At 27.7% G+C, this 14778-nt stretch overlaps 2 protein-coding genes across 2 annotated transcripts; both read right to left on the minus strand.

Moving 5' to 3' along the window:
- Positions 1-4295: 4295 nt before the first annotated feature.
- On the minus strand, positions 4296-5863 carry LOC137826452 (NAD(P)H-dependent 6'-deoxychalcone synthase-like). The gene is made up of 3 exons (XM_068632420.1): positions 5443-5863; positions 4903-5146; positions 4296-4811 (listed from the first exon to the last, which is right to left on the minus strand). Exons 1-3 carry the CDS (start codon positions 5760-5762, stop codon positions 4431-4433), a joined length of 945 nt encoding a protein of 314 aa, XP_068488521.1. The 5' UTR covers positions 5763-5863; the 3' UTR covers positions 4296-4430.
- Positions 5864-12071: 6208 nt separating this feature from the next.
- On the minus strand, positions 12072-14673 carry LOC137826525 (uncharacterized). The gene is made up of 4 exons (XM_068632515.1): positions 14360-14673; positions 13487-13568; positions 12813-12971; positions 12072-12431 (listed from the first exon to the last, which is right to left on the minus strand). Exons 1-4 carry the CDS (start codon positions 14537-14539, stop codon positions 12367-12369), a joined length of 486 nt encoding a protein of 161 aa, XP_068488616.1. The 5' UTR covers positions 14540-14673; the 3' UTR covers positions 12072-12366.
- Positions 14674-14778: the final 105 nt, after the last annotated feature.

Below are 14778 nucleotides of genomic sequence, written 5' to 3' on the forward strand. Positions count from 1 at the left end.
GAGATCTACCTCCATTCATTTCATTCTTATTTTATTCAACAGTAGTTGACTTGTGTTCTATACCATTTTGGATCAATGTCTGTCTATTGTCATCATCAATTTGAATATGATGAAATAATAATATTCAATTGCATTAAAACAAAAGTTATCTTCAACTACACAATAATTTTCCATGGTATCTTAATCATGAACCCTTTTAATTATAAATAACTGCAGAGGGTCCTGTTATTGTGTATTTTTTTCATCTTTTGCATGAAACTGATCAATGATTGAGAACTTGTCTAAAAAAATTGGAGGAAATCTTGTATCCACGATCTTGGTGGTTGAAACTCCACCTAAAACATAATTTATAAACTTCGATATGCCATTATGTGTATAGTGATCTGTAACATTCATTTGTTATTTTATCTAATGTAAGAGACCGACAAAGATATACACCACAAACATGTTACTGATGAATATGTTGAGTAATTGAAAGATGGTGAAAATATTGTTTAGATATTTAAAATGTCTATATACTAATATATTTCTCGATTAATTACGGATCATCATGCCCAACTAAAATCCGATTCATTATAGTAAAGATTTATAGTCTAACACTGTAAATAAATCTTATAAAAAAAGTAAAGTACGTTTTAATCAATTATCAATATTTATTCTTTACCTAGGATATTTATTTGATTGTCGGATACTTATTTGATTGTCGAAGTGTTTTTTTCATATGCACTTTGATTGAATATCGATAAAAAAAACTTAAAAAGGAAGAAAAAAAAATCACCGACATGTTAACAATAAGGTGAGTTTGAGTCTCAGGTACTATTTTAGGTACAATTTTACATTTGCTTGTTTTGGAAAAAGTATTGTGAATGCAGAAAAGTAAGCTTTTACATGATTCTTTGAATCTGTCTCAGCAAGTTCAGTTCATGATTCATCTTTTTTTATGAGTTCATTACGTGTTATCAAAGCATGATGAATCATACAACATTACAACTTTGGTGGCACTCATGTGTTAAATGCGTAAAAGATCAAATATAGGATCAAATGAATATTACATCACACACTAAAAAAAAAAATCATTAAGTAAAAATTAATATTAAAAAAAAATATTTTAATTTTTAAATTAATTTCTATTATTATTAAATAGTTTCTAAATTGGTATCTAGCTACCAAAAATTTTGCTACCAGATTTAGAATCTAAAGTAATTGGTAGTTAAAACTTTAGTAACTAATTAACAATTTAGAAACTATCTAACTCAGAAATTAATTTAGAAACTAAAAAAGAAAATCTCAATCTCTACTAATTATTTTTTTTCTCTAAAATTTGTTTCTATTTCATAATTTTCTGGTACTACATCTCTAATTATTATTTTTTAATATTTATATATTTAAACAGTAAAATATAAATATTATGTCATTTTAAAGAATTTACTCTCTCTAACAATGACACGTGCATTTTAAACAGTAATTGCTGAAATTTCCACACATTTATAGAGCAGATGGAAAAAATTGGATTGTAGCATTTATTCAAATACATTTTTGATTTAGTGAGTGAACCTGTTGAAGAAGAAATTTGGAGTCAACATTTGCCAGTCAAAGTGATGCACATGCTTTAGAATTTCTTTTACCACTTATGACAACGATTTTTGGAACTATTTCTTATATATTTTTATTTTCTTTTGTTTTAAAAAAAATTATCACCTTTAAATACGAAGATGGTTATTGAACTTGCATTTAATTTAATATAGCAATAATTTTCATCGTATGTGTATTTGTTTTTAATTCTTGTTCTGTTTCGTTAATATCTTCAACATATTTAATTTAATATCATAGACTACGAGACTTAGACACTTCTTTTAAATGACGTATCCATGTCAGACACATGTATCGGTGTCGACACTCGTACTCATAGGATACTCATCGGTGAAGTGTTCAATTCAAAAAATATTTGTTGAATTTTTGAAAATTCTAGCACGGTTCTAACACAATTTTAAAATGTATAAATACAATAATTTTCTAAAAACTCAAATTTATTTTATAAATTTTTATTATGATTATAAAAATAAGAAACAAATTCTTTTGAACCAGTCATGAAAAATATCTTCCTACTGTTGTCAAAAGAATCTAAAACATACTTTTGCACATAAATATTTATTTTGAATTTATATAATTCAAAATTATATGATATATAGATTTGTATCCCTATATCCTTCATTTTAGATATTATATGTATCTCTGTGTCTGTATTCGTATCGTATCAGTATCTGTGCTAAACAGATGAGAGATATAATTATTTACAAATTATCATATTTCAGATCACATTAAAAGTATAAAAGAATTCTGAATATGTATAAATTATTAAAAGTATAAATAAAGTGTTAAAGCAAAACACTGTAAAAGTTATATCACATCTATAAAAGCTAAAGCATTGGTGTATTAATATATTATATTATATTAGTTTATCACAACTTTTATCAGATTAAACTCAAGTAATAGCAGTTATTTATTATATTTTATAATAGTCACACGTTTGTTTTATTTTTTATTGTTATTTATAATTATAATTTTTATTAATTATTATAATTAATTAATAATTATATTTTTTAACATAAATTTATTTAACGTTTAGTTTTATTTATTAAATATTATTTTTTCATATTATATTATATTTAATTATGTAAATTTATTTTAAATAATAATAATTTGAGTTTAAAATATAAATTATGAGTAATTAATTATATAAATTATAGATATTTTTTATTTTTCATATTTTATTGTCTTGATTTTCGTGTTTTTTTTTTAGGAGTTTCTTTTTCCTATAGCTATTCAAGATTTTTGTTAAGAATTCAATGTTCATGGGGCCTCAAAAGTTGACTAAGTTCTTGAAAATTGTTCGGTCATATGATAAGGTTGATAATGTTCATATTCATCATTATTATTAATCATTTTAGATTAATAAAAAATAATTTTTTATTAGTTTTTAACTTATTTAGTTCTCTTTTTTTAAAAGTAATTGAATATTGATTAATTTTATGTAATTATACCACTAATTTCTATTCTTTTTGTCTAACAAAAACATATTAATTCTTCATTTGGTAAATTCAAAGAAAAAAAAATTGTTATCAAACACAAGTTATTATTAGTCAAATGTTAATAACTCTTTCTGCTGGTCAAGCTTTACTGTGTTATGTCTCGATAAGTTTTAAAAGTTTTTGCATCATTAAATAAAATATTATAATAACAACTCCATCACATAGAATAAATTCATTTTATTTTTAATATATTCGAAGATAAGAATTCGAGTTTATTATTTTATTATATATTTATGATAAAAAATTCAATAATAATAAAAAGATCTCAATCAAAGTATTATAATGTCATCACTCATAGTAACTCTATATATTTTTTATATAATCTCTAACTTTAGCATAAAAAAAATATTTTGTAGATGAACTTTCGGTTCGATATTTAAATAAATTCAAAGTTAATCTTCTCTGAGCACACAGCTCCATACAAAAATTTCAGCTTTTCAATAGTTTTTTCAAAAACACGTTGTTTTATGACAAAGACATATAAAGGTTATTATAAAATGATTTTTAAATTTATATTTAAATTAATTATTTAAGTTTTAGTGATTAATATTTTAAATTTTAAATTAATTTTTAAAAAATTAATAAGAACTAATTTAAAATATAAAATATTAAGTAGTTAAAACTTTAGTAGATAATGATTAAATATTAATATAAAAATTATTTTATAAAATATTTTTATTAATAGTAAAAAGTACTTTAAATATCAATAATTTTTTAATTTATAAAATATTTTTAATTTAATCAAATAATACTTAATTATTTTAATATTTAAAATTAATTTTTATTTAATAATTTTCTTGTAATATACCTACTATCTATTTATTTATTTATTATTTACTTTCCTAAACCAATGAAACAATTACTTATGAGTCAACCATTATTTTACTCGTCACTGTTTACAAGGTGATATTTGTAGGGACGTGAATGGTTGAAAAGTAATAATATAATATTAATTTAGTAATAATTTATTTATAATAGGCTTTACCACTTACCCATATATTGTATTTTACTCTCATAAACCTATTAACCTTCAAAACTTAATTTTTTATACTATAAATCTCAATATTATTATTTTAATTCTTTTATATTATTTAATTCTAAATTTATTTTTTATTATTTATTTATTTTTAAATCCATCACAACATTTTTTTCAAATGTATAATTGTATTTTAGTAGAATGAGAATACATTTGAGAAAAAGAAAAACATATTATGTAGAAATGAGTCCATATATAGTTTCATTTCTTCAGAAAACAAAATGACAAAAGTTCATTCAAAGTTCAAAAGCAACATGAAGTTTAAATTCCAATCGAAGACAAATTCAACGTCTGAGAGTTGTAGTTTATATTTCATCATCCCAAAGATCATTGAGTTGGGGTTTTGTGGGTCCATTGATCAAACGATTCTGATATATTTCACTTATTTTCTCATGATCTTTCTCTGTCAATGTCCAGTTAAATATCTGCAGATTTTGATTCATCCTTCCCTTATCGTAGCTCTTAGGCACGAAAGTCACTCCTTCTTCATACAACCATCTCAGACAAATTTGAGCTATGGACTTTCCATGAGCATCTGCAATCTCTTTCAGAACATCATTCTCCATCACTTCATTTGGACCCTTGCTTGCACCTTTCCTCAGAGGAGAGAATGCAGTTATCACTATCCCATTTGCACTGCAGAACTCTCTCAGCTTCTTCTGTTGCCATGCAAGATTCATCTCCACCTGAAATAGTTGTTGAATTACAAATAAACATTAATTCATCTTATCAAGAACCATTTCACATAAACAAAAACAACACAAACAAGATTATTACTTGATTCACCACAGGACGGATGGTAGCAACAGACAACAATTTCTCAAGTTTCTTCACAGAAAAGTTGCTCACACCAATGGCTCGTGTGAGACCAAGTTTTTGGCACTCTTCCATGGCTTCCCACACACCCTTCACATCAAAAGGCAAGAGATCTTCAACCTCAATTGGAAATGAGAATTTCCCCGGCTGAGAACTGATGGGCCAGTGAATGAGATAGAGATCAAGATACTCTAGTTGAAGAGTTCTGCAAACCAAAAAGTTAGTGTTGGTAAAGTTATTTGAAAAGCATGTTAATCTGAAGCAAAACAAGTTACTAGTTGAATTACGTATATAAACTTTTGTTATAATTACATAAGAGCTTTTATATAATGTTTGTTATAAAATATTAAGAAATAAACTTTTAAGTGTAACTTAATAACCTGATAAACCTAATAAATCATTATTAAAATAGATTTGAAATGATTCTGATAACCTATTAAAAAATGTATTTAAGTCTAATTCAACTTTATAAAACCGGTTTATAAGATGAGGTTCGCATACCTAAGTGATTTGCACAAGGCTGAAACAACAAGATGAGGGTGATTATCAGTGACCCAAAGTTTGGAAGTGACAAAGAGATCTTGACGAGAGACAAGACCAAGTTGAACTGCTTCTTTGAGGGCTTCTCCAAGAGCTTGCTCAGAGCCATAAGCAGCAGCAGTGTCAAAGTGTCTGTAGCCCTGCTTTATGGCCTCAATGATGGCATCTTTTGTGTCTTTCTTACAAGTGAAATCTGGTGCAGACCCCATTCCAACCACAGGCACCCTCTGCTGGGAAGAGGAATTTGGCAGCACCAGTGTTGGGATTTCAATAGCAACCATTGTAGCAAGTGCTAGTTTACTAATACAGTACTGTAGTGTAATCAAGAATCACCACTACTACACTGCACTAGTTGGTGGAAGGTGATGATCTTAACTATAAGGTGGTACCTTTTTATACTGCAAAAAGTGTTACATGTATTCCAACTTTTTGGGCAGATTAGCTTGGAATATTGAAGTTGGTGTTAGGTGGGTGAAGCTTGGCTCTGCCAACTTCCATTATATTCTTATTTTAATGAAAAACCAATGAATTTGTCAGTTAAATTGGGATGAAAAGTTTCCTTTTTCAAATTTATAAGTATTTGTGGTAGGGAACATCAATTTCACTCCAAGTTCCTCTGGTTATTAAACATAGATGTCTTTCTCAGACACACTTCATTGAAATTTGTTCTCTGACAGTAACATCTTCCACTACATGTGTAAAATAATATCGATGGTTGTTGGGTTGGGATGGTGAGTTAAAGAAGCTTTTGTTGTTTTGTTTTTCCTACACCATTCTCTGAGTTATTCTCTTTCCGTTTTTGTTTTCTTATGATTTTCTTTGGCGGCTTGGAAGTTTTTTAATTCCTGTGTTTGTTGTGACCAGTTTTGGTCGTAGGTAATCTTCGAAATTCAGAAAAATATCTTTCAGACCTAATGTTATTTGCTTTTACTTTCAATAAAATATCGTGATTTTGATTTTTAGTAACAGGATAAGATGATCGCGTCAGATAAATTCGATCGAGTGTCTACAAATTTTAGAATAATTGATGAGAGAAAAATATTTCAATGTCTAATATAGACGCTAACATTTATACGATGGACATAGTTACAAACACAGATACGAACACAGTGATATACACGAATACGATCACGAACACAAATATAAAAATACGTATAATTTTTAGAATATATGATATATTTATGTATATAAATATGTTTTAGTTCTTTTTTTTAAGTAGAAAGATGTTTTTCATCTTGTTCAAAATGATTTGTTCTTTATTTTTATAATTATAATAAAAAAATTTACAATAAATTTAAATTTTTAAAAAATTAATATATTTCTCTTTTTTAGAATTGTGTTAGAATCGTATTATCAAAAATTTAACAAATATTTTTTAAATTGAACACTTCACTGATGTATCTCCTACGAGTGTCGGTGACAGATACGTATGTTTAACATGGACCTATCATAAATATTTAGAGAGTTAAAAAAGGAGAAAAAAACTAATAAGACAGTGGAGTAAAACTATCTAAATTCTCCTACTACCACTTGATTTTCTTAGTGGGATATGAAGTATATTAAAAGTAAGCTTAATATTTTTTTACAGGTTAAAACACATTGGTGTATTTCAATGTTTTTTATTGTTTGTCATGTTAATATACATAAAAAAAAGGCAAACCTGCCCCATTTATTTTTTAACATGGTTAATTTCAAAGGAAATTTGAATTTGAAAAATAAAGAGAATTATAAATATCGTCAAGGATATTTTAGAAATATTACACGTGTTTAAATTTTTTATATAATTTAATCTTTTAGTGAAGTGAAAATTACTCATTAACTAGATTAAGGTGTAATCCAAATATTAATAGATGACTGAAAATGAGAAAATAATACTAGAATTAGATTACATATTTTTTTATATAGTAGTGATTATTGTAGCTGCTTAACAATTAAGGGCTGTCAAGAAAAAAGTAGATTTGTTGCATGTATAACACACGAAAATATATATAATTTATTGATGGTTAATGAGTATATTAATGAAATATTTTTTAAAATATAAGAAAAAAATGAAATTAGTGTGAAATTAAAAGGTTTTATAGATGCATTTTATTGAATGTTTAACGAAATTAAATTACACGTATGATAATATGAGGAAGAAAAATGGTGTAAATTGACAGTTACCTACTTAACCTTTATAAACGTCACCTATTATAGTGTTGAAATAGTGGGTAGCTAGGTTGCATGATTCTGGCACCAAAACAATATTTTAAGATAAGGGCTAATATTTTTTGTTGAATCAGTCAATCTTTATGCTTTTCTATTCAACCAACCCTTTCTATAAAATTCACAATGGTCTTGTTTAATTTTCCAACTTATACATATATGTAAGATCATTTTTTCATTTTCATTAATATCTTCAAACTATATATATATATATGAGAAGTATATATATATATATATATATATATATGTATATTTTTTTTTTACATTATTATTGAGATACAAATTTACATATGAGATTAATTTATTGGTTTGTTTTAAAATTGTAATTTTTCTCAAACGGGTTGGAGTCAAGAGAATGATTGTTTTTCCTTCTCGGTCGGTCTACTCTTTCTTTCCTCTTCTCAAAGCGACCTTCGTGCTCTCCTTTAGTTACTATATTCCTCGTCTTCGTGAACTCCACACTCTGGATGATACCTACAAAAGGCACTCCAACACTCAAGTGGGATTTCGATGTTCGATACTGGATGGTGACGTATCTGATTCTTGAAATTTGTGCCTATTTATATTATTATCATTGAATCGGATTAGGGATTTAGATCATGATTAGAAGTGTATTACCTAATGATTGACCACTGATTAGTCTTGTTAATCTTCTGTTTGAATGTAATAATTTTTTTTCATTATTTATTGCTGATAAAAAAAAATATTAGTACAATAACGATAATGAATATAATTTTAATGTGGTAATGTAACTTAATAAATACACCAATAATATAAAACATTAAAATCAATTTTCGTAGATAATAATGGAAATCAAGGATTGTTCTTATTAGGTGATAAATAATGACTTTGGTTAAACTTTATGGATATTTCTCATTGACTAATATACTTTATTGGATTATCTTTGAATTGTTGCGCTTATAATATATTTTTATATTTAAAAAATATCTACTTTATTAGCTACCAAATTACAATTAAGACTTTTTAAATATTAAATATTAAATATATACAACACCAACGTGCTTCTTCTTCACAGCAACGTCATAATATTGTGTTATAATCCATACCAACTCTGATTTTAATTTTTAGATGTGTGGCCCCTCACTGGGGTGTATTTAGAAAAATTATTGATTTTTAAAACATTGGTAAGCTTAAATGTAAGCCAAATTCTTCCTCAACCTCCATATATTTGTCTTGCACCTTCATATTAATAGTAAAAAAGTTATTTTAATCATTTTAAAAAATTTAAATGAGTCATAAACTTACATTTTTAAATAACATCAGTAGTTGCTGCATCCACTTATTTATCTTCAGTGGTATATTTTTGTTTTTTCAGTTATAACATTTTCATTCTTCTTCATCCACATGTGTGAAAGTTGACAAAAAAAATCGTTATATTTAACGTTTACGAAAACATATTTTTTTTAGCTTTAAATTCCATTTTTTCACCTTTTAAGTTATTTTTTTAGGTTTGTAACTATAAGCTTTATCCCAATTATCAATGTTCATCACCAACCACCAAAAACAATCACCATAAACAATCATCACCACTTAAAAATGAAAAAAACAAAACACTCTTCATCATACTCCATAAAACAAAACTTTTTGTGTACATATTACATGCACACAACAAAATATTAACACCTAAAAATAAGTTTAAAAAAAAAAATTCAAATAAGATATATTTACTTACTTATCCTTTAAAAAAAGTGGAAATAAAATTTCTAAAAACAAAATGTAAACACACAGCACAAAAGAAATATAAAACGAGATATAAAATTTCAATAAAAAGATTACATTAACACCAACAAATTAAACTAAAAATTCTAAGACAACATGATTTTAGAAAGAAAGTAATGAATAATGGATTTGAAACTAACCGAGATGTCAAATTGTATAATTATTAAATTTTTATTTAAAAAAATTATTAATATATTTTTTTTCAAAATAATTAAGGTGATTGGTATGGTTTAGCACAAGTCTGACTAAAAAATTGATAAAAGAGGAAAAGGTTGTCCTTTATACGACTTACAGCCTGTGAATTGCATTTAAAACACACAAAAAACATTATGAACACTGTTTAAAGAAGTGTCGGTCACCTTTAATTTAAGAACACTCATTGGAATTTTTTATTGATTTTGATACAACTTATGAAGTTCTTTGTTTAATTGGTTAAGATTAGGATGTATTTTAATTAATTACATGTATTAATTTATCAACATAGATTATCATAACTTAACTTCACCCTACTATTTGCTATATAAAGTTCATTTGGACTTTAATTTAAAACTAAATCTGATTTTTTTTAATTATGCTTAGAATAGTTCCAATCCGACTTTATATTAATGTTTTTTAAATTTTGTTTACTTGTTTTAAATTTTGATAGGATTGAATTCAAATTTGAATTAAATGATAAGATATGATTATCATTTTGAACCTAATTAAAACAATTACCATCATCCTAATTTATCATGTTCTTATAAGGTTGAGTTCCTTCTATAGTGATTTTTTTTTTTCCTCGTCTTCATGGTCTTCAAGTGCGATGGTCTTCAATCGATTCTTCCTTTCACAGAGATGAGTGGAGGAATCTGCAAAGGCACTCTGACGATCAAGTTAGTCTGAGTACAATGTGCAGGTGAGTCGAGATAGAAAAATTACTTTTGACGCTGAGTCTCCTATGATATTTATACATTTTGGATGGATCTCAGTTTTCATGGACTTGCTCGTGGATCCAAAAGAGTGGTCAATCATACCTTAATCACGACTTATCACTAAACTGACTTAATGACGGTTAATTGTGAATTTACAAATTGTGTTTATATTAAAAGAGTCATTAAGTCTTCTCAATCATTCGAACATTTTAACCTTTTTTACTATATATTAGTACATGTCTCACTTTATCATTGATTCTCAATCATTCAAACATTTTAACCTTTTTTACTATATATTAGTACATGTCTCACTTTATCATTGATCGACATAAAAATCAAAACAGAATAAAACTCAGCATAAAAATAAAGAAAAACATACCATTTAAAGATTGAAAGTGACAAGAAGAAATATCATGGAAGTTGGACAAACTTGAATCCAAAATTCAGTTTTCATCCATAATTTTGATTTTCTTTGTAAGTTGTGTAATAGTTTTTTGTTCGATCTGGAGATTGATTGTTTTATATGGAATTTAAATATTAAAAAAAGTATATGTTAAGATATAATTAACCACTTTATTAATCCTGAATATTTTTCTGTAATAATAATATAAAGATTAATAAAGTTATAAGAATGTGTAGGAAATATAATATATTGAAGTAAAAGCACGAGATGTTGACTAAATAGTATAGTACCCGTGGCTTGACTATTAAACTGAGTTTAAGTAAGCATTAGTAAGTCTATTCTCTATCAAACACCAAGTCGAAAAGTTAATGCTATGACTTTCTTACTTTTCAAAAAACAACTACTGTGGAAAATCTTTGCAGGAAAACTATTGGATCATGTTCTAAAAACATATTTATTCTTGAGTTATATATTATACTTTTATCACACAACTTTAGATAATAAGAGATTTTTAATATACTCATGTCAGAAACAAAGTCACGTTACGAACATGAATAAAAAAATTTATGTAAAATAAAAATAAAGAGATGAAGTCGTTACTATAGTTTATTGTAAAAAATTATGAAAAAATTAAGAAGATGATAAGCAAATTAGATTTGAGTTTCAGAAGTCGATTATATGTAGAAAAAGTATTAACAACTCTACAACGACTATGTTTAATTAAATATGTAAAATAAGTGTGATTTATTAAAATATTATTTTTTTCGACAAATATAAACAAAATGCATGAAGAGAATTTTTTGAATTTTTATCTACATATTTTCATAAATCAGGTTTACACAATTCTAAGATTAAACTATTTGAGTAGGTGTTAGTGTGAGATGGACTTTTTCTATATTTATATTCTTTTGGATTTTATGTTTTTATAAAGAAGGAATATTGAGTAAAGTAACCCTAAACCCTAAACATACAATTATTCCAAATTTTAAAAATATTTAGGTAAGAGGTGGTGTGGATATTAATTTGACTATGGCGAATAGGAAAACTACTGGACCAGCAGAATAGACTCAGGTTTATTTGGTAAAAGTGGTGTATATATTGAAAGTGTAGTGCAAATAGTGAAGCGCGGGGATGGGGATTTTAAATGAAAAGAAGGGGTGTCAAACAGTAAAACTGCCGCGCCAGCAAGATGGGCCACGGTTTCTCTAATTTAAATTATTTGTACCGAGAGGTGCATGTGTGAAACAGGGGCGCTTAAAGCAAAAGAAACCCAATAATTAAAATGGCCCACATTTGTGGATAATTGATTGCAACTTTATTAAGTCATCATATTATTTTAACATTGAAGTGTAGATTTCATTCATTTTACAAAATGAAGTTCAAGATAAATATTGTCATTCTCTGGTACAGTATATTTAACTATAATACAACAACCACAACGTGATAGTTCTCATAATCTATCACCACTCTAAGTTATCTACAAATGAATAGGTATTATTTCTTTAGAACTCAAATAATGTTTAGGGTTTAATGTTTACTGTTTAATCATTCCAAGTGAAGCAATGAAGGTGATAAGAAAAAGTTGAAAGCATAGCTTTGATCATCTAGCAAGACAATGAATTCCCTCTAACCACCAATGTTTCTCAGACGTTCCAGCACATCTTTTTCACCAGTGAGTTGCTTAACCAAACCTTTGAATTCACCACAAAAGTTCAATACCTCATGGTAAAATTAAACAAAACCAATATAGTAAACAACAATATAGTAAACAATACTGCATGATAGAATTTGTAAATCGATCATATAAGTTTAACACAATTTCATAATGAAACTGACTAGCGTCGAAATATCTTTGCAAATACCTGAGTCTAACAGACGAATAGCAGCAGAAGATTATCAGATACTCGCTATGAGATATTCAGTCTAGTCCATAGTAAGAACAAATATAATTCATGATTTCCAAGATAGATAGAGTACTAAAGTAGTAATTATGCAAACATGCAGGGCAGCTAAAAGTTCTTTCCACAAAAGGGCATATACAACATAAGGTCCATCACTGAATAAATTCTTACTGTTGGTATAATCGCGACAATCGTGCAGGCCAATTCTCAAATCAGTTTCCCATTTTTTGTTGAATTCTCTTGCTTTTTCCACTGCATCCTCAGTTGAATATCCAACAAGCCAGCATTTGTTTTTTGGCAACTTTTGTAACTTCCTCGCCAGAACAACACCTAGGAATAGAACAGAGTTCATGATTTTATTAAGGTAATATAACAACATTTATGGAGATAAAATCCAATCAGAAAGTTCAAAAAGCTGTCACAAATAAATCGGTCCAAAATGGTCAAGTTTGCTATGACAAAAGGTTGGCATCATAATGTCATCTTAGAAGAACTAAATGCACCAGGAATCAAATTCTTGATGCTGAAGCTCCCACAATAGCAACAGCACATTGAAAATTTTCCTCTGAAATGCTATGACAGCAGATTTGATCATATGCTTTCACTGATGATAACAGAGGCTACAAGGAAACTATATAAATAACATAAAAGTTCATATATTCAGATAACAACATCTTTCATCATCGTTAAGATATTCAGATTGTGATTTTTTTTATATGATTGCCCAACTGCAGTCACAATCTAGAATAGCAGCAATAACACAAAAGGGCCTAATTGAGAGTTCCATATGGTATGCAAACTTTTAAATCCAATAATTGACTTGTAATCTAGGTAACTAATCTCACCTGGCACTGCTCTACCATACATAGCTGCTAAAGCCACATATAAATCTTCGGGATCTTTGGGCTGAAAATCAAACACCAGAACCTGAAAAGGCATTATCATTTTTGTGACTAGCTTAGAACTCAAGCTTGAACAAAATGGCAGTCATTGGTGATATTAAATTACTGAAACAAAAAGAAGCCAATGTTTCTATTCCCAATAAGCAGTAAATCAAATTAAACAAACTACAAAAGACTGGTTTTGTACCGGTTGGTCCGTACGACTGAGTGAAAGCCCGAAAGCCCAATACTTTGACCGAAACCATCACATCCAAAAAGGAATAATGAGATTAATAATGATCAAGCACTAGATAACACATTCTTAACCACGAACCATATCTTTAATCCGGCCCAATAACAAAGGACTCATGATATCATATAAATAAACAGAGATTCCAAGAATCAGGTAGATCATCATTCAGTAATAATAGAATCGAGTCTCAAACACCAAAGTCTTACTTGAATGTCGGAACGTCTTTTGCAGTTACTATCCGAATCCGGATATCACGAAGACAAGTAGTAGAGGAGCGAGAAGAGTACGAAGAAGAGATCATTTGAATTGAAGTGAAGAAAGGTAAACCGACCAACCTCGGAGATATCCTTCTCTTGGTTACAACCCATTCCATAACAGGTTCAATTTTATTTTGAAAAAAGTGAGACTTTGCAATGTTCAAAGTTTGAAATATACTATGAGATGAAAACCCATTTGAATAATAATAATAACATATCAATCAGCAAGGAAATTATTAAATATGAATAACATTCATCTCATGAATTGAAGGGTAATTACTGAGTACTAGGAAGGAAATGAAAATACGAAGAAGAAAGGAAATTGACCTGAGAAGGTGAAGAAGGTTTGATGATGACCATGAAATGCTGCAAATCCCAGAAATTGAGGGAGTAAGCAGCAGACAGAAGCAACTGGGGTGGTCCCTTTGTAGCCCTTAGAGGCATTGCAGCTACATACACTTCATCTCTGCCTCTCACCATTGCTGAGTTCCAAAACAACGATACCATCTTTTCCCCAAAATAACTACCAATGCCAAACTCTTACATAGATCATAGACACATCCCACATCGCTAAACTCAAGTGCTCAATTCAACTCTATCCGTTGCAGCTTTTACTGCCTCAAATTGCATGTCCAAATATCACTTTAATTTATTCTTTTTTCTAAAAATAAATAACTTCTACTTTTTGTTTATTTAAATTAGTTATATGCAAATATTTTAGAATTTTTGGTTTTACACTTTCTTTA

The sequence above is a fragment of the Phaseolus vulgaris genome, chromosome 8 (assembly GCF_000499845.2).
Source record: "Phaseolus vulgaris cultivar G19833 chromosome 8, P. vulgaris v2.0, whole genome shotgun sequence".
In the NCBI taxonomy this organism is placed as follows: domain Eukaryota; kingdom Viridiplantae; phylum Streptophyta; class Magnoliopsida; order Fabales; family Fabaceae; genus Phaseolus; species Phaseolus vulgaris.